Source organism: Macadamia integrifolia, chromosome 3 (assembly GCF_013358625.1).
Source record: "Macadamia integrifolia cultivar HAES 741 chromosome 3, SCU_Mint_v3, whole genome shotgun sequence".
Taxonomy (NCBI): Eukaryota; Viridiplantae; Streptophyta; class Magnoliopsida; order Proteales; family Proteaceae; genus Macadamia; species Macadamia integrifolia.
This window is the reverse complement of record NC_056559.1, coordinates 31,372,094-31,391,882: the sequence shown is the minus strand read 5'-3', so window position 1 is coordinate 31,391,882 and position 19,789 is coordinate 31,372,094. Positions and strand designations below refer to the sequence as shown.

Sequence of the window (19,789 nt, the reverse complement as noted above, 5' to 3'; positions counted from 1 at the left end):
TCCCCAGTAATAAAAGGATAGCACAAATATAATTCAAACTCTTTCAATTATGTTTGATGGACACATATATCCAACACAGCCAACCAGGCAAATTCTGTCACCTCACAACATTGTCACAAGTAATGAACTTGGTGCATTTGTTTTTCTAAAAATGACAGCCTTCAAAATAATACAAAGCCAATTTAGAACTCTAATTTATTATATAGCATACAAAGAGTAAATACCCAACAGCAAAGGAACAAAATTAACAATTGGTTGGTCCCGATGCTTATACATTCACAGTTCAAACATGTTGTATTTCATGCCAGCCAATTATACTTCTCAAGCCCCATCTTAAGCCCAATAGTTTCTCAGATAAGCTTACTATTAGCGCCTCAAATTTTTCCAAGTTTCTTTTTTTCCTTTTAAACCTTGCTGTGCCACTTTAAGAACCAATATCTTAATAAGATCAAACAGTACGAGTTCTTGTGAGTGTAACAATTTTCATGCAATTCTCTCCACATGTAAGCCTTAGAAAAAGTGAAAGTGGCCACAGCAACAACTTTTAATTAGAGACATTACAAAACAAATTAGGAAATCAAATAGAACTCATTTCACATATAATTTTTCATTGGGTAACATAACTAATTCTTAGTAAACACGCTAACATAAGCTGGCAGATTTTATTAACAATTTTGTTGACTACAAAATGTTGAGAATATTTTCAACACTACATACCCTTCAATATCATAGCAGGAAAAAATAAAATATTACTTAGAATCCAGAATCCTAGTAAGAATTCTCAGGGAAAGGAACTCCAGAAACTAGTGTTGTGAGCCACGTGAAAATCAGTGTACTGACATAAAACTGAAGTAACAAACAATTTTCCACAAAGGAAAAGTATAGCTTAAGTGGGAAACATGCTTGAGTACAATGACAAGATAAAATATGCACCTACTCTACTGGAGATTCTATACAATAAGTTGAAAACATTAGTACAGATAAATGATCAACTATAGACACCCATAGAACACTTAATAATACAGATGAAGCAGTATAAGACCACCGATAATTCTTGTCCTGCCTGCCCTTCATTTCATTTGGCACTAAGTTTTACCTATCGGGGGGGGGGGGGGGGGGAGGTGAAATGGCACAGGCAAAATAAAGTTCAAAAATCTCAGAAGGTATCAAGTACCCCAGTACCTGGCCTCCAGATGCTAACAAAGCACCAAATTCCAACACCTTGCTGATGTCATAACTGTAAAAAAACAAAGAAAACAAAGTGATTAAAAAACAACGGATGGCACTTAAATTATATAGCAAAAAAAGTCAGCAATCAAAAAACCCCTACAGAAGCAAATAAACATAAAGTAGGAAGGAAAACACAGATAATCAGTACAACCAAATTTGAAAACTACAGGCACCTTCTAAAAGAGGTCCCTGCCACAAATTTGGGGTGAAAGTTTGGCCATGCCATAATTAGATCATCAACAACAGCGGAAATTCCAACGTCTGACATCTCCGTTTCAACACATGCAAATAGATCTGTCATAGTTGCATGTTTCACATTCTCTGCTATAGCCCCAATAGCATGAGCTGCTGCAACCCTTGTATCCCAATTCTTGCTACGAAGACACTGAGACACCTAACATCCACAAAACGAAGTGGATTAAAAATAAGTTGCAAGATGGCAAAACTTCAACTGAATGTGTAACAAAAGACGAGAATAGCAAATATGAGAATTAACTTGTGTACAAACTTTATAGGGTAATTCAGTAAAAGCTGGTTAATAAAAGTTAGCAGCTCCATTTAATGAAGTTAATGATCCTTAGGAACCTTTCAACCTAATAATTGTAACAACTTATTCTCCTAATCAGTAACACAATAAAAATCAAAAGAGAAGAAAAAATCAACAGAATTGCTAGATGTGAAACATCACAAGGAGAACATACAATGGGCTTTATGACATATTGTAATTTCTTTGATAACCAATCTAGGTATGATATTTAAAATCCTGTGCATAATACTCATAGTGCCAGTTACATGCATAGTTCAAAAACTCGGCGAGATCCGAAAAGGCAAGTTGTTCACACAGACGAGGTAGAAAAACTGCAATATCTCGAGCGAGATTTCGAGAACTCGGTCCAATAACTCGTCTCGAACCATTTCGGTTCATCTCAGTCCATTTTTGGACCAAATATGGCTTTAATAGGCCATGTTTCGACTGGACCTGGCGAGATTTTTTGCCTAGTTTCGCCTCTTTTTTCCTCTAGCTCCCATTTTTCAAAGAAAATCAACAAAAAAACTGTGGGACATCTATTCTTTGGTTGGGATCTTCACTCTATGTTCACTTGATATGTTGTTACTTGTTATGTTACATTGTTACTTGTTAGTTGTTACTTGAATGTATGCGATTCATCAATCAGCAATAGGAATTAGAAATTATGGATTTTATATATTCTAATGATTAAGTTGTGTCAAAATGGTGATTGTGGAAGGTGGATTGATGAATATATCATACTAGATGAAGTGTTCGAAGACTCGCCGCATACTTACATAGGATACATTATCAAAGTACCATTTTGAGTTTGTTTTTTGTAAATCTGATGTTTCCATTGTGTTTAGAATGGCTAAAATAGGGTAAATACATTGTTTCAAGGCCTACAAAGGCCATATGCCCACAGAGATCTACCAGCGAGTTGACCGCCCGAAAAATACAAGGTTTCGGCGAGATGTCGCCAGATCTTGTTTTTCTGGGATAGTGAGATGGCTGGCGAGATCGAGTTTTAAAACATTGGTTACATGCTCATGCTAAAGCTCAAGGTTCACAGATATCCTCTTTGCCCATCTCTATTTCCTTTTTTTTCTATGAAATTCTATCCAACAACAAAACAGAAGAGGCAAAACCTTAAATTGTTAAATCCTTAAAATTTCATATAATTTAAAGATTGCCTAAAGTATTAAAACCATTTTCTGCTATGCTAATATACACAAAATACATTAATACAATCATGCATCAATAGTATGGGTGCTACTCTGGTTATGCATAACAGCAACAAGTTCAACAAAAAATCAAATTTGCAAGTGCCAAAAACCAAACAATTAGAAAAATCATTGAGCTAATCATGATTAAACATGATATAAAGAGGAAGACAGAAAAAATAAAAAACACACAAAATTGAAAACTGGATCAGCTAGTTACCTTCCTTAGCAGAGAGTTCAAATCTTGGGGATGTGCCCTTGCAATATCCCCGATCTGACGCGCAGCTGCAAATCTTGTTGCTTGGGTTGAACCAGCTTAATTTTGGTTAAGAAACACTCAGCAAGACATAATTAACAGGAAAATATATGCTGACACCATATTCAGCCATGCTTTCCTGAATGTCAAATCATTTTAGTCAAAAAATCCAATGCCAATTTATATGAGGTTAGGCATACAATGATATTGGGGCACCAAAGAAGGATACTGTCCAATAGAGTGAGCAAACGATGAAGACGAGACGACTGTTGAGCCATAACGCCTCTGAATATGCGTCCTCTCTCATTCGAACACGTTGCAAAAGTGAGTTTATCTTTCCAGAATCGAAGTCAAATCAGAGTCCTTGAAAAACTAAACCATGGCCTAATTGTTTAGATATATACCACATCTGTCCTTGGATTGCTTTTAAACACATGTCATATGGGTCACACACTTAGAAATCATCTGCAGCACAACAAACACAAAGTAAGTATGTCTTTATGGTCAAGTACTCAACAAGCCTACATGATTTGTTCAAAACTGACTAAGGGTGCCATATGAACTGGCTAATAATTTTAACATGTAGAGATTGGAGAACACATACAAATAAGAATATATCAAAATAGTGGATTAAAATACGCATAGTGAGATAATAAAACTTTAAGCAAAGATAGTGAAGATTAATGTGAAAGCTTGCAGCCCATGCATGCCCATCAACAAATTAGGTAACAGACCTTCAGAGATTCAAAACTTGATTGAGCAAAAACACATGAAATTCAATCAAGCCAGTAAATTTGATTCAAGTAAAAATCAATTATACTGGTCAAGGGATCAGCTCAGTCCAGATCTATCTTGTTGCAGGTCAGTCTTAAAGATATACAAATATCATCAATGTTCTAAGGACTTCATACTCCACAATTCTCAAAGGGAGATCATCCCTTACCACTAAAGTCAAACCATCTCACGCACAATATTGGGGTGAACCTTCAAATCCCTCAAACTCACCTTCCCACCAAATGATTGCATAAACATCTGGCTTATGCTCTTGTTGTGACATTTAGGACACCTCTTCATGTGATTGTTTAAGCTGGTGGTCCGATTTTTTATGGGGCCAACCATGAAGAACTGATCACACTCAGTGTATTCAGCCTTAGGCTTTCATCTGGAAATTTTTTTCGATCCACCATTTTGAACCAATTTTTTGACAAACACGGTAACATGACATAAGAATTAGCCCTTTTATTACTCTGGGCAACAAGGTCAACATAATTCTGACTCTCTATCTGTAAGTTAACAGAAGGATGAGAAGATTCATGCAGTACAGAAGTATCAACAGAGGGTTGTGGTACCAAAGTTCCATGATTTGACTCACCCATCTCAGTTACAGCCCATCTTATTTTAGCAGTGTAACAAATAATATAATATTTGAAACATCTACAAATCCAAATTGATGAAACAAATTTAAGCAAGGCCAACATCGTATTGATGCATCATAACATAACTTCTTAATACATCAAAATCAAGTCCTAAGAAAAAGTGTAAACAAAAGCATTATTTATCATTTGTTACAGCATTTGGATCATTCCACATATAATAAATGCAAGAGGTATTAATTTCAATTTTGATTGGATCAAAATATGAAGATGTGATGACAAAATGGCAATTAAAAATAAAGAAGTTAATTTAAATTTCTCTTTCAAAGTGCCACCTTGGCTGTGATGATACACAATGCATATAAGAATTTTTTCCATTTCTCACTAGCACTATTGTATGATGAGTTCTCAAAATTGTTTTATGCTTGACTGGGTCTTCACCATTTGTCACCATCTTATCCGTTAGAGTCTTATCCTAATACAAGCTTGCCTCCTTGAAATTCTAGGATCAATGTCAATGTAATGGAATGAGGAGATGTTCCCATTGTTAGTTATTATTGAAGCTTTTTGGATGTATGATAACATATACATGCGCTCAACTAGGATACTTTGAAGTAAACAGAAAAAAAAAAAAAAAGATCGTGATACTTCACTATGTACTAATTGGATAACCCTAGGTTGTTCCTATGGCTTAAACTAGGTTTATGCAGGCACCACTAACTTTTTTTTAGGTTGGCTTACTGTTAACAAAGAATTAAGTCAGATCTACCTACTTAAACCTTGCCACTAAACTGTTCTTTGGTTTCTCAGTTTCAGATTCTGCTACTGTCAGTAAGTTCTGCTATTGATTACTTGTTTAGGTATTTCCATAGTACTCTTTTGGATTCACATTCCTCTAATCAACATCAGATATGTTTTGCTTTTAGTTGCGGTTCTGCTGCTACCTAGATAAGTTTATCGCAGAAGCCCACCAATAAAATTCACTCAAAATCAATTTCAATAGAAGTTCTCTCCCATAAATTTATAATATAACTGAGCATAATAAGAAAAGGTTTCAAATTTTTATAGGTTTGCAAAGATACCTCTCAATTGCTTGTTTAAATCCTCTCCAATTTATCTCGCTTAAAACCAATCACAAATGAATGCCTAGGAAATTAATCACAAGCGAATGCTTTTACCCGAATTCTAGAAAAAGGAACTCAAATTCTTTTTGGGTTGTTTTGCCGTTGTTGAGTTTTTTTTCCATGGTCTTGTTGACCTGGTTAAACTGGATTTTTATAGCCCAGTCTAGTCTTTGATTTGACATCACAATAGCAATAGCTTTAATCAGTTTAGAGGGCAATTGACTGAAGAAACAGCCAGGGGATATAATATGAATGATTGTAAAGTTTTGCTGAAAGCAATTCCAGCTTCCCTGTATTGAATACAGAATTTCTCAAAGCTGCTTTCTGCAAATGAAATTAACAGATATTCAGTCTACAAATTTTAAAAAATAAATAATAAATAAACCTAAAAAAAAAAACAACAACAACACGAGGATAAAAATGGCCCAATGAAGGTACATGCTCGATCAGAGATCTGATACACCTAGATGGGGGGGGAGACACGAACCGAGTCTTGCAAGGTTCGCTACTCTGGACTATGGTACCCTCTTCCCACATCACAAGAAGGTGAACATGTAAAAGGGGAATGATAGGAAGTTGCGACCTAGATCAAGGTGTAGGACCCACAAACAATGTCCCTCCTTTGCAAGAGAGAGACTAAACTAACTCCAAACTGATGGCAGGTTTTCTTAAATCACTCGGCAATGTCAAGTTATGCTTCAGGAAGGTGCTAGGCACCCCCAAAATACCCGGCCAAAATTGATGTATACTTGTTTGTTTATACGTATTATGCACTTAATTAATCTAATTTGAAAGGTTAACTTATTATTGTTAAGGTTTACGAACCTAATTGAACTAGTTAGAATTATTGTCTTAATCCTAATTACTAACCCTATATTAGGTACTTAACGTGGATTATGACTCCTAGTTAACCTAGTTAATGCATTTCACCCAATTTAAAACCCCTAATTCTTACTTTCTAAGCCCAAGGTCCTAAGGACAACTTGCAAATTAATCAAAGCACCTAATCTAAGTTTGATACAATGAAAATAAACAGTCTTCAGATAAAGGACAATAAGTGCAAGAGTTTAATTCAACAACTAAGAACAAATGCATACATAATGAACACCATGCTCCTGTTCTAAAATTATCTGACCAGCATACAGCTGTAAAATCACAAAATCAGAAGGGACACCACCAGTGATACCAAAAAGGAAAAAAGGAAACAAGTCCTCAAAGAACTAAGAAATATGAAGACTTTAACCATCGTCAAAGTGGACTCAAGGGAAATGAGGAATTTAAACATCATCAAAGCGAAAAAAGAACAGCATCACAATAGAAGGCCACAGCAGCTCCAAATTATGGAAATGCCTGAATGAAGAGTTACCAGCAAATAGATGAATCATCTTGAATCGTAAAATGCAGATCACTTACTGCGGTAAGCTTTCCGCCAAAGGCTCCGAATCCTCGATAGTGCAACTGAAAAATAATGACACAGCGATCAAAAGAGAAGTTGAAAAAAATATAGACATCCAATAAATTAAAAAATATATATATATACAGAGAGGGGGGGGGGATGTCTCACTGCTCTATTTCTCTATGCCTCCATGATAGGCAACCACGGAGAAAAAGAACGATTGGAGCCTGCGATCGCTGAGGTCAAGGAAGAAAGACAATCACAGCGGCACTCCCTTTGGGCTTTAGAGATCTCCGATTGCGAAGGCTCAGAGAAGACTGAAGAGGGAGGAGAAGCACAAACTTTTAGAACTCTGATCGCTGAGGGTCAGAACTCGGGGAAGAGAGACGAGAAGGGTAGCCACAGCCTTTAGGTTTTCGCTTCGGAGAGGAAATCAGGAAAAATAAAAAAAATTAAAACTTGATTACATGTACATGGGTTAACCGACATTGAATCGAACCGGGGGGAAATCTTTCTTTTAAAACCGAAATCGAATTGATTCTTCTCTGGTTCGGTTCGGCCTGGTTTCGATTTCGATTTTATTATTTCAATATCAATCAAAAAATTAACGAGGTTCAAGTACAAAATAAGCCTTAAAAAAAAAATGAAAATAAATACGGTGGTGGGTCCAGCTATATCCCAATAGAGGTTTGGAAGAATGTAGGAATCTATGAACTATCATGGTTAACTGGGTTATCTAATAAGATTTTGAGCATGGTGAAAATATCGAATGAATGGAGGATAAGAATTGTGGTACTAATTTTTATAAATAGACATGATATTAAAAGTTGTAATAACTAAACTCATAAGTCATCTCATGAACTTGTTGGAACAAGTAATTGAAACTCACCTCAGACAAGAACTAATATTTTGGATGATCAACTTAGTTTTATAGTAGGGATATAAACCACAAAAGGTATTTGTTTTTTATGAGACTAATGGAAATAATTAAAGCATATAATTAAGAAAAATCTTTGTATGGTATTTATTGATTTAGAAAAAGCTTACTATATAGTTCTTAGAGAGTTAGTTTAACAAATTTTAGAGAAGAAATTTAAAATAACCAAATAAATATACAAACATTACTAAAGATATATATATATATATATAATAATATAGTGACTGCCATAAGAACTGTGAGGGATCAAGGTATGGAATTTCAAATAACAGTTGGATTACGTCAAGGTTTAGATCTAAGTGTATTTGTTTGAACTAATCATGGATTAGTTGATTGGAGACATCTGGGATTGCATATTTTTTTATATGTTTTTGGCAGATGATATTATTTGGTGGATAAAACAAATGCTAAGATAAAATTCAAAGTTGGGTTTTATGGAGAATAACATTGGAATCATGAGATATTAAGATAAGTATAATAAAAAAAAAACAAATAATATGATATGTAACTTTAGTAGCAATATGATTGATTGTGTGGTGGTGAAAATTAGTGGCGGAGAGTTATCATAAAGTAATAAGTTTATATACCTAAGTTCAATCATAAATAAAAAAGGATAAATAAAGGATGATATTTTGCAACTAATTAGAGTAGGATACGTAAATCAAATGGAATGGTGCCTTCGGAGTGTTATGTGATCGATGTATATCTTTAAATTTCAAAGGGAAATTTTATAGAACAGTTATATAATCAGCAATGACGTATGGGGCTTAATGTGTTTGAAATAAGGATGTTACGATAAATGAGTGGTAATACTAAAAAAAAAAAAAGGGTAAATGGATAGTTATGTCTTCGATGTACGGTAAGTTAGTGGACATCACCAAATGGAGACATATGAGGGGTATCATACATGAAGGATATGATGATCATTTCATTAGGAAGAGAGAGATAGACATGGTGAGTGCTAGCTTACAATAAACCAGAGGCATACCCAACCTTTTTCCAATAATTAGAGCAAACATGAAAGTTGCTCCTACTTATGATAAGTTGTAAGAAATTCATCTAAGGGGGCATAGACATGTGTAGCGGATGCCTTTGAATGACCTGGTATAGAGAAGCAGTTTAATTTAAATCGAAGATCCTAAAAGAGATATAGATAGGCATAAAATAACTATAAGATAAGTGGTGAAGAAAAACATGTATAACTTAGAACCCGAATCTTGATTCTTATATGGCTTCGAATATAATTGCTTGGAAAAATAAGATCCATGCAATCAAATGTATCGAATGAAAGAATGGCAACAGGACATCATCAAAAAGTGTTCTACATCTGGACATCATCAAAAAGTGTTCTACGTCGGTGCAGAAGAAAAAATTTCAACTTGTAATCTTTTATCATTCCTAAATGTAATCGGTTCTTATAGCTATTAGATCCTAAAGACCCATCAAGTCACCCAACGTTGACTAAAAAATTGACCTTTAGAAATTGAGGGCTTGACTTATGACTATAGGGAAAAAATTATATGAAATTGGTGTATTAGAGGTGGCTTTGTGGCCAAACATCGTGGTGGTCAAGAAGATTGCCTGGCCAAAGCAGACATTAACCACCGGTCGATCGGATTGGTGAGGCGGTTAACCACCAACTAGTAGCTAGATGAAGTTTCCCACATAAATTGTTGGCTGGCTCAAGAAAATGGTCAACCACATGGAATCAACCACTTCCCAAATACTCCAACAGTTGTACTTCAATGACTAGTTCCTTCAAGGGTTCAACCGGTCATCTCATGTGGTCGACCAACTTTGTTCCAAAAAGATTGGGAGCTCCAACAACTATATTTTTTAAATATCGGATATTTTATAACCGGATACGGATACATCTAAACAAATATGGATGTCGATCGAATTCAAATTTTCAACTATCCGTTAGTAATTTGAATTTTTCTACCCCCAATGAACATAATTGACTCTTAATCCATATTTTTAAGTTGTTTCAACTCTTTTCCTCATTTTCTAGAACCTATTTAAATTTCAAGAACCCTCAAAATCATTAATTGATTATTTAATCGGATTGGATAAATATTTTTCTAATAATTTGAATTTTAATGCGGATACCCTCTAACTGGATACAGATACCCCTAAACAAATACGAATACGAATACGAATTCGAATTTCGACTATCCATTTACATCCCTGTCCACAACGGTTTTAATACTTATATAAGGGTTTATAGCTTATTGAGTATCAAACTACCAATGTTCTTTAACTTGCACAGTTTGGCCATTGAGCCTTATTGTAAACTCTTCATTAGAAGAGTTCGTGGGAGATAGGATGCCTCCAAAGGGTAGTCATGAGAGTGATTGTAAATGTGTGATTCCTAGTAAGGAAATTCAATAAAGAAGTTTAATTGGTTCGGTAGATACCTCATTTTGTCACCTCAAATGCTACTCTGAAAACAATGAATATCCCGGGTTGAAATCGTCTGCAATTCCGATCTCGTACAATTCCATGCAATACCACCTTCAGGCGGTGACACGTGTATTGATACCAATACAATGGTTTAGATTTGGTACAACTAATAAAACATTAAATCAGTGAAAAGATATTTAAATAAGATCTGGACCATTGCATTGGTATCAATACACGTGTCACCCCCTGAAGGTGGTATTTCACGGAATTGCAGACAATTTTTTTCCGAATATCCCTGGAGGCTAAGTGACCTCATAACTATGGATTTTGGGGTTTTTCCACATTCATTGACATGTTTACAAATCTACAATTCGCTCATGCAAAATGACCAAAATGCCCATGAAAAAAATATATAATAAGAATTAAATATAAATCCCCAAATATTTCCAATGTTAAAAGAATAAATTATTGTCATCCCTGAATTTGGTATGAAATTGAGCTCAACTACCCCTTCATTGAGATGAGATTTCGTTTTTGTCAAGTGGGACACATAAGGGATGCAATTCCAGTTGTTTAGTTGTCTAGTACTATTTTTCATAACAAATTAAAGGACGCAAAACAAGGAGTAAGATGACTATATTTTCAGTTTCAGCAGGTAATAAACGCAACAGAATTCCAGCAGAGGATCTTCTCTTCTGAGTGGCTATTTTGCTTACTTGTGCTTGAACTGCAGTTTACCAGATCTGAAAGATATAATCTATTTGTATATTCTGGTATCAGGTTAGAGTTTCAGATTTGTGATCTGTTAATTTCTCTCTAATATCAGATTCTTTTACAAGATGGTATCAAAGGAATTAAAAAAAACAATGATATTGTGGATGGAGGGAGAAAGAGCCAACACAAGTTTCAAGTCGAGAGCCTTCTTTTAGCCATCATCTACCACATGCAAGTCAACATCTCACACTCCAACTCATGAAGCATTGCAATCTCTATCTTCAGTTAAGTATGGTAGTACCAATGTTCTAGGCTTGTGGCTCATGGTGTTGCCACCAAGATAGGCTTTATAGGCTATGCATGCTTAAACTCTATAGTACCTGCTGAATCATGGGTGAGTTTTTTCTTTGTTCACAACAACTAACAGGGCTATAAACAAGGATCTTATCATCAGTCCCTGTATAACTTCAAGATGGAAATCAAATGGTTCATCAATGTCATCTCTTCAGAATAAAAACAACAAAGCTATAACTAATATCCTGCACCAAGCAGGTCACGTAAAGCAACTCACCTTTAAACATAGAATGTATCGTTTTCTTATGATTTTGCAATGGCTAAAGGAAGAAAACAAATGTATCATCAAGCTACATGCACTTCCTCAAAGTATCTTCCAAGTTCCAGGACCATGACCAATATTTATCATGCATTTCAACTATATTGAGCTCAAAATGCAGAAGGCAGTGGAAAAAAGTTCATTATCTTCACAACAACCTCAAAATGCACAAATTTGAACAGAAAACATTAAGCGAACCAGGAAAAATGAGAAGGCGAGAAAACAGAAAATAAACCCAAAGAAATGCTACCATCAATCACAAGTAGCCTGTACGAATAATTGGAAGGTTGTTTTGGATAACTATAGTGTCTAGAGAAGGTTATGCAAGTTCCTACTTGGAACGAGGAAACTTAGCAGGGGAAAAAGATTTCTAAATTTATTGATATAAATATATAATTCTGTGTTATGTTGCATATCCCTTCCAACAAGGACAGGAAGGGGGTGGGGGATCAACTCAATCCATTGGACAGGAAAAGAGATCGATACATGGGATGTGTCTAGTTGGATATAACATTCTGAACTTTCTAATACCAATAGCGAGAGTGCAGCTAACACAAAAACTTGCTAATAAAGTAACTGATATTTTTGCAGAAAACTATGGAAAAGGAAAATCTAAGCTCACATTTCAATATCTAGAAATGCTACCATTTTCTGTTATGCTATTGGTCCTTTCTTTTACCTTAAAATTTCTTACTTTACAGCCTTTTACATCCAATGGGATTGAACTTTCACATTCCTAGGATGACAAAAATCAATGGTGGTACTCAACAATAATCTATCCAAGTTTTTTCCCCCATTTGATCATACTAGCCCTACATTATTTGGTATCAAAGCCAAGGAGGGATGTTAGACAAGATCAATGGTTGCTGAAACTTCCCCTTGAATGATGACCTGCAAGTTTGATTCGAGTTCTCTACCCAAACTTGTGGCCTTTTATTTTCAAGGTGGGGAGAATGGATATAGAACAATGGTGGTATTGAAGAATAATCTATCCAAGTTATTTCCCCCATTGATCATCCTTAATCGAGGAACATACCTTCCAGAATATATTCCAGATTTGGTGGGTCTCCATCAGCTCTATTTAGGGAAAGTATTTCATCGAGTTTACTGATTTGAAGGAAGATGTTTCTAGACTTGTCCCAGCTGTGTAGAGATCTGGTGGACTCTAGAAGATCCCCAAGTCAGCTCACATTAAGGAGATAATTCAGGACGGAAGTTAAGGGGTTAATTTAGGAATATTTTCTTCATTGCCATAAAGACTAAGGCTGTGTTTGATAGCTTAGAAAAGAAAAGAAACCCGTACAAGAAAAAAACAGTACAAATTCTTGTATGGCTATCTCTTCTGAAAAGTTCTCTACGTTTGGCGTGCACATTCACGATGGAAGATTCCGTGATTTAAATTTAAATTCATCTTAAAGTTTGCAAATTTTCTGTCACTGGCAAAATAATAATCTCCCCCGAACCATGAGAAAACTTCAATCCGGACAAGAAAACTCCACGGTTCATCCCACGCTCAGGGCGAAGATGCTGTTGTCTCCACTTCTCTTCCGTCAACCACAGCCTAGCAAGTGACAGGTTCGTCCCATGAGCAAGTATTTCAATTCTCTATCTCTCTCGCCCACTCTGATTTTTCTCCCTCCTCTGATGCTTCGGCATAAGTGAAGTACCGCTTCTCTCCCGATTTGTGATCATACCTGAAAGGCTAAAACCACTTTGAATAAAGTATCCAAAGATTTCTGGTCGTGGGAAAGGTGGTTAGGGGGAGAGAGGGGATCGGGGCACACGAATGGTGGAGATCTGATGGTGTCAGAGAGCAGAAATCAAACCAGGTTCGTGAAGAGGTAGTGGAAGAATAAGGAAGCTGGTGGGTCTGGGCAATATCTGCAGTTCTGTGGGAGCCTTGCGCTAGACAGAAGCATAGGCAGTGGGACTGAAGTATCCCCTCTCTCCCTCTCTCTGGTGGAGAGTCTAGACACTGCATCTGAAAATTCTACCTTTTTCATCCTATCTGCTGTTTCTACCAAAACAAAAAATCCTATCTTCTGGCAATAACACAGTGGGCAGCGATGCCACATGCTGTTCAACTCGGTGGAAGGAAACCTCAAATGCCACATGGTATTCAAATCCTGTTATGAATGGCAGGTTCTCTCTCTCTCTCTCCCCCCCCCCTCCCTCGAAGGAACACTCAAATATGTTCTCTTTTTTTATAAATTTTATATACTTTTTTTGTTCGAAATTTATTTTATATTATCATCAGTTTTAAAAGATGTTGGCAGCAAACGGTTCCTGCAACTGAACCTATAGAAGGTTCGTATTGGGATTGCGGGCGTTCCAGAGTCGTCCAGACTCAAGAGAATGTTTCTAACTTCTAATCAGGAGACGTGAGCACTCATCTTGCTTAGATCGCTCCAAGGACTTTAGTGATGCAGGGATTGAAAAAAAGATAAAGACAAAAGATGGTAACTCATAGACAAGGGGAAATGTATTATGTTGTCGTAATCCGTTGTCTCTGTTGTTCAACATACTAGAAACATGATCTATTGTCTCTGTTGATGTTCAACATACCAGAAACATGATCTATTGTCTCCGTTGATGTTCAATATACTAGAAACGTGATCTGTTATCTCTGTTGATGTTAAACATACCAAAGATGTGATCACTACACTATGAAATGAAGTACAGAACTTGAAGGAAGTACATTACTTCAAAAGAAAATACTAATCTAAAAGAAGGAAAAGAAAAAAAAAAAAAAAAAAAAAAAAAAAAACAAAAAAAAACAAAATGAAAGATAGACTTGATGTCTGAATTTGTTTGATCTGTTGATGATGATCTTTCTTCTTCCACCATAGTCCATTTTATAGTTTTTGTTTTGAAAGATCCTACTCTTTTGGCAGTTTCGTAACTGTAGGAACCCATTTGTCATGTCCTTAGTGGAATAGTTATTGGAATTACACTCCCTTAATTGATTGTAACTACTTTTAACCATTTAAGCTATGTGTTTATAACTTCCTTGGAACATACGAATTATGTTGATTGACAATCGGTCAAGCAAACCGAAAAGACAAAATCAGTTACCTAACCGAAAAAAGTCGCAATCGGTAAGCTAACTGTAAAATGTTACAATCAGTCAGCTGACCGTAGTTAGAAATGGTCAATTCATAATACAAACTCCTCATTGTCGGTCAAGCTGACCGAAATTTTACTTAGAACTAACTCATGTTTGTATGAATTCTATTTCCAGGACCTTTTCGTAAACCGATCAGTCCTTTAATATAGGTTCTTTATCATCTGATTGGTTAATTGCCTTGTGTATTGACTGTGAACCATACGGTTCATAGAATTTCCAGATTATGGTGCCAACAAAAGAAAATTTTGTTTCCATTTTAATGACAACCAAACATTATGATTTTTTTTTTTTGTTTTCTCTTCATTTCTTTTCTATTCTAGTTCTTTCTTCTTCTTCTCTTTTCTCTTCTTTTCTAGGCTACCAAACACAGCCTAAAGAGGAAGTACCTACCTATATTCGGTGGGCCCATGACAGCTTGCGTGGAATTCTTTGAGTCCAAGACAGTTGCTGCCTTGCGTGGAGTTTTAGAAGTTTACGATTTGAACTTTCATTTAATTAGTTAATCAGTTGTCTCTAATTTCAGATTACGATTAGGAATTCTACTTTAATCGGGAATTTTGTTTTGAGATATTTCTAGAAGAACCTAGGAGTAATCGATCGGATTTATAAATAATGAAATAGGTTGATAACCAGCCAAGTCGGATTTGAAAGAAAAGAAACACAGTTTTGTGCTTTGCTCTGTGAGATGCCATTGGTGAGAGACCAAACAAATGGTGAAAGGCCGTGGGTGAGAGACCCAAGTCTGACAGAGACTACCCTACCTTCTTCTATATTCTTTTCTTTTCAGTTTCTATTATTGTTCAGTGAGTTTATTTGCAACTGAGAGAGAATCAAGGGCTTGGTATTACTGCTGGAAGTTGCTGTTGGGCCTTAGAAAACTCCCCTATCGCTGCTCCATCGAGGTGTTGCCTGAAGTCTTCAAGTTCAGATCCTGTGGCTCCCTAATATTGGAGGTTTCTGCAGAGAACTTTGGGGATCTGTAACTCCTGGCCAAGCCATCCATCCCAGTCCAGTTGGGTGTCACTGTTAAGTTCCCATTGCTGGAAACTGGTTTGTAATGCACTCTTGATATTTTGGAAAAATCTGTTGTGGAAGTAGTGTTCTAATTGGCTAATTGGGGACTGGTTCTACATTATAGGGGAAGCATATAAATAGAAGTACTATTGACAGCTAGGTTATACACTCTATGAGGCAAATATTCTCTGGTACTAGTAGTAAAAATGAAACCATGACAGCCCAAGAGGCAGCCTACAGGCCAATACAACAGGAGAATGAGGAATTAACTACAACCTAAAACAAGAAAACAGATCAAAACAACTCCTCCACCATTTGAATATTAAGGACTTTCACAAAGAGTAGACAAATTATTACATTTAGAATCTAAATTAACAGCCAACCAGAAAAAAATAACAGAAAATCAATTCCGTAATAAATGGTGAATAAAACTTGAAGCTCCAACAGAACATTCTGTACACTTCTGTACTTGCAAATCAAATCATAAAGCAATATCGAGCCAGATAGAAGCACTTCAAACAACATAAGTGATGTCACAAAAGAAAAAAATAAAAAACAAAAACAAGAACAAAAAAACTTCAGACAAAATAGGCATAAGTTGTGAAAAATGATAAACCATTCAATAAGAGAACATCAGGAGAACAAATATGGTATTCTAAAAGATCATGTTAAGCAGGATCAATGAATTAACATCTATAACTAAGCATCTTTGAAAATATGGATGTGTCCAAATCATGCACCCGACTCAAAGAATGACCATATCCACCAGACCAGACAGATGTGGCAACACTCATTACCTACCGCCAGACTCTTACAATTAATCACTCCTAGGAGAAAACTCCTCAAATAATTATACCATCTTAAATTGACACTGAACCTCAAGACTTTCTTTTTTATCGTCCAACTGGACACAGTATCAAATATTAAGATGCATCTGTTTTGCTCAACTAAAAATTAAGGGGGACACAAGGGCATCCACTCGATTTGTCAGACTCTAAAGCCAGTTGCTACCTGTCCTGCCATAGTAGGCACTGGCGAAGATGGCGGCATATCTGCAACATTTTGGGGCACTGGGGATGATGGCGGCAAACCTGCTACAGTTCTAGTAGGTGATGATATTCGCGGCATACCAAACTGGTCAGTACCAGTTCTAGGAGCTGATGAATATGGCATATTACCACCAACAGGTCCTAACCTCATTTCAAATATTTTATCAATCTCATCTTTTCTCCCTTCTTTACTGAAAGTTTCAGATATAAAATCACTGAGGGTAGGAGGACCAACAATTCCATTTCTCATCATCTGACTCAGCAAATCTCTACTCTTGTCTAGTTTACCCTCCTTGCATAGAGCTGTAATCACACTCTCGTAATGTGTTGGGGCTGGCTTCACTTCTCTCCTCTCCCCCATTTTGCCCAGAATCTCTGCAGCCTCTTCAACCTTACCCTTTTTAACCAACTCATCAAATACCTTGTTGCAATATACTCCATTGTATCTCAAACCTGATTCAACCACCATTTTATTGAAAAAATAGACAACATCATCCATCCTCTCTTCTTTCAAATATGTATCAATGAAAATCCTGTAAGTATTGTTATCCAGCATAACAGACTTCGTGGACATTTCTGCAAACAGCTTCTCTGCCTCCGAAACCAATCCATGTTCACAGAACCTGCTCATGATGTTATTGTAACCAGCCGCATCCATGGCATAAGGCTTTGACTTTGGCTGCGTTCCCACCTTCTTAAAAACCTCAATAGCCTCCGAGAAATTCCCCAATCGGAAACACTCGTTCACCATAATATTAAACGTATCAGAGTTGACAGCTTGGAGAGTCGGTGGGGTGTGGTTGTCCAACATTTGGCGGAAAAGCGCCGAGGCCTCCACCCCCTTCTCATACTTGAGAAGTACCTCCAAAAGGGTATTGCAAGTGGCAGGACTCATCTTGAATTGACGATCAAGAAGGTTGCGGTAAGACTCCATGGCTTCAGCATCCTTCCCCTGATTCCAGTACCAGTCCATGAACGTCGCATGGATAACACCATCATAGACAAGGCAACGTTCTCGGAGTTCGTCCAAGAGCTCGTTTGCCCTCTCTAGGTTGCCCAGATTGAGGAACCCAGAAATAAGAACGTTGTAAACCAAAGAGTCTGCACCATGGCCCTTGTTAAGCATCTCACGTAGGAGATCCATGGCATCAGAAATGCGACCAGCATCAACCAAACCCTTTGTGAGATGCCGGTAAGTCACAGGAGAAGGGCTAAACGGGGCGTTAGCGAGGATGTGGTGGTAAATTTCGATTCCAGTATCGACACGGCCAGCATCACAGTGTGTATTGATGAGGACGTTGTAAGAGACGACGTTGGGAACAATGTTCGACTGCTTGAAGAAAAAAGTGAAGAGAGCAATAGCATCGTCGTAGCGGCCAGCACGGTACATAGAAGCCATGATAGCATTGCAGGTGAAGACTGTGGGACGGGTGTTGGAGAAGACGGCATGGCGAGCGGTGGCAGAAGCGCCGTCGAGATCGCCAGCCCGGATGAGACCTTGGACTGTGTTATGAAGGTTAAGGCGAGGGCCGACGAGGGCCGATGTGGAGTCAGGGAGGCGAGGGGCGTTGGGGTCAGGGCGAGGGCGTGGGGCGCTAGGATCGCGACGGAGGGCGTGAAGTGGGGGTTCGATGCGCAGGCGGCGCTTGCGGCGGCGCCGCTCGGCTGCGGCCTCTTCGGCCGATGAGAAAGCGAAGGCGCGTGCGGAGATGAGATTGTGATTCAGCTGCTGGTGGTTGCGGTGGAGAATAGAATCGTTGGAAGCGGTGATAGTGGGAATAGAGTTGGTCGTCGGAGAAAGAGGAGATGATCGTCGGAGGGATCTGAGGATGACACGGTACAGAGTCATGATTTAACTGATAACTGATATTGATTCACAAGCTGTTCTACAGAGAGAGAGAGAAGCTCGGAGAGAGACCCCCCTACCCTGTAAGAACCAGGAACCCTGAAGCCTGTGAGAGTCTAAAACCCTCAGCGAGAGAGAGAAACACTTGTTTGGCTTTTGATGGGTATAGCGAGGACTGTGGAGTAGGGTGCGAGCCGTGGACCCAAGATGTCCCAGTAAATGTAAATGTGTGAAAATTGTCCGCGGCCGCTAGTGAGCATATGGTGACCGAGAGTCCTTAGGATACGTGCCTAAATGCTCTCAGTCATCTGATACTCACAAATGCTCTCAGTCATCTGATACTCACCGCATCTCATTGTTTGTTGCAGAAGATATGTATAAATACCGTAAATCTTAGCGTTACATTTCCTTCTGATAGGAATTTAAATTAATAGTGTGTGGTTATTAGGGTTGTCAAAAATTGACCTGCACTGCTTGGTCATAAAAGAGTACGACAATAACAATTTCATCCTTAACCCCAATTTAATGGGGTCGACTATATGTATCCAATCAAAACATAATAGAAAAAAAAAATCCAAACAACAAAGATGTAAGGACGAGAGATGAGAGTACGAAGGGAAGCGGCACAACTCAACAAGTCCAAAGAATCAAAGCTACATGGAGTTGCTTACATGAATCCTAGAGTACCAAAAAAAAAAAAAAAATGGGAAAAGGCAACAGCATGCCCAACCTGTGTCTCTCTCTTCTTCCACTTTAGAAATGACCTCCATGCCCCTCCCCATATTTTTCTCTAATTGGTTGAGCCACTAGCTCCAGGACAGCTAGCAGTGTGCCCAACCTCCTCCCAAAAAACGGTTAATTGTCCCCATAAGAAAAGGTTTACCATGTTTACGAACAGACCTATGTTGTGTTTGGTATGTATCAATGGGATAGATTTTGTGTTTACAACACATTCTAAAGTGATAAAATAGAGAAG

General features: G+C 37.4%; 2 protein-coding genes across 3 annotated transcripts in view; both read right to left on the bottom strand.

Moving 5' to 3' along the window:
- Nucleotides 1–7,547, bottom strand: part of LOC122072927 (TATA-binding protein-associated factor BTAF1) — a 43,832-nt gene extending 36,285 nt beyond the window's left edge. Inside the window, exons 1-6 of one of the 2 annotated variants that reach the window (XM_042637367.1) lie at nucleotides 7,279–7,547; nucleotides 7,081–7,172; nucleotides 3,447–3,682; nucleotides 3,182–3,276; nucleotides 1,404–1,624; nucleotides 1,183–1,237 (exon numbers count right to left, since the gene is read on the bottom strand). In XM_042637367.1, coding sequence (XP_042493301.1) covers nucleotides 1,183–1,237; nucleotides 1,404–1,624; nucleotides 3,182–3,276; nucleotides 3,447–3,495 — 420 coding nt within the window. In that variant the 5' untranslated portion in view covers nucleotides 3,496–3,682; nucleotides 7,081–7,172; nucleotides 7,279–7,547. The remainder of the gene's footprint in view (nucleotides 1–1,182; nucleotides 1,238–1,403; nucleotides 1,625–3,181; nucleotides 3,277–3,446; nucleotides 3,683–7,080; nucleotides 7,173–7,278) is intronic. The other variant, XM_042637366.1, reaches the window with a different exon arrangement.
- Nucleotides 7,548–16,566: 9,019 nt separating this feature from the next.
- On the bottom strand, nucleotides 16,567–19,002 carry LOC122074749 (pentatricopeptide repeat-containing protein At1g10270-like). Its single transcript, XM_042639704.1, has one exon. The coding sequence runs from the start codon at nucleotides 18,814–18,816 to the stop codon at nucleotides 16,906–16,908; it is 1,911 nt and encodes a 636-aa protein (XP_042495638.1). The 5' UTR covers nucleotides 18,817–19,002; the 3' UTR covers nucleotides 16,567–16,905.
- Between the last annotated feature and the right edge of the window lie 787 nt (nucleotides 19,003–19,789).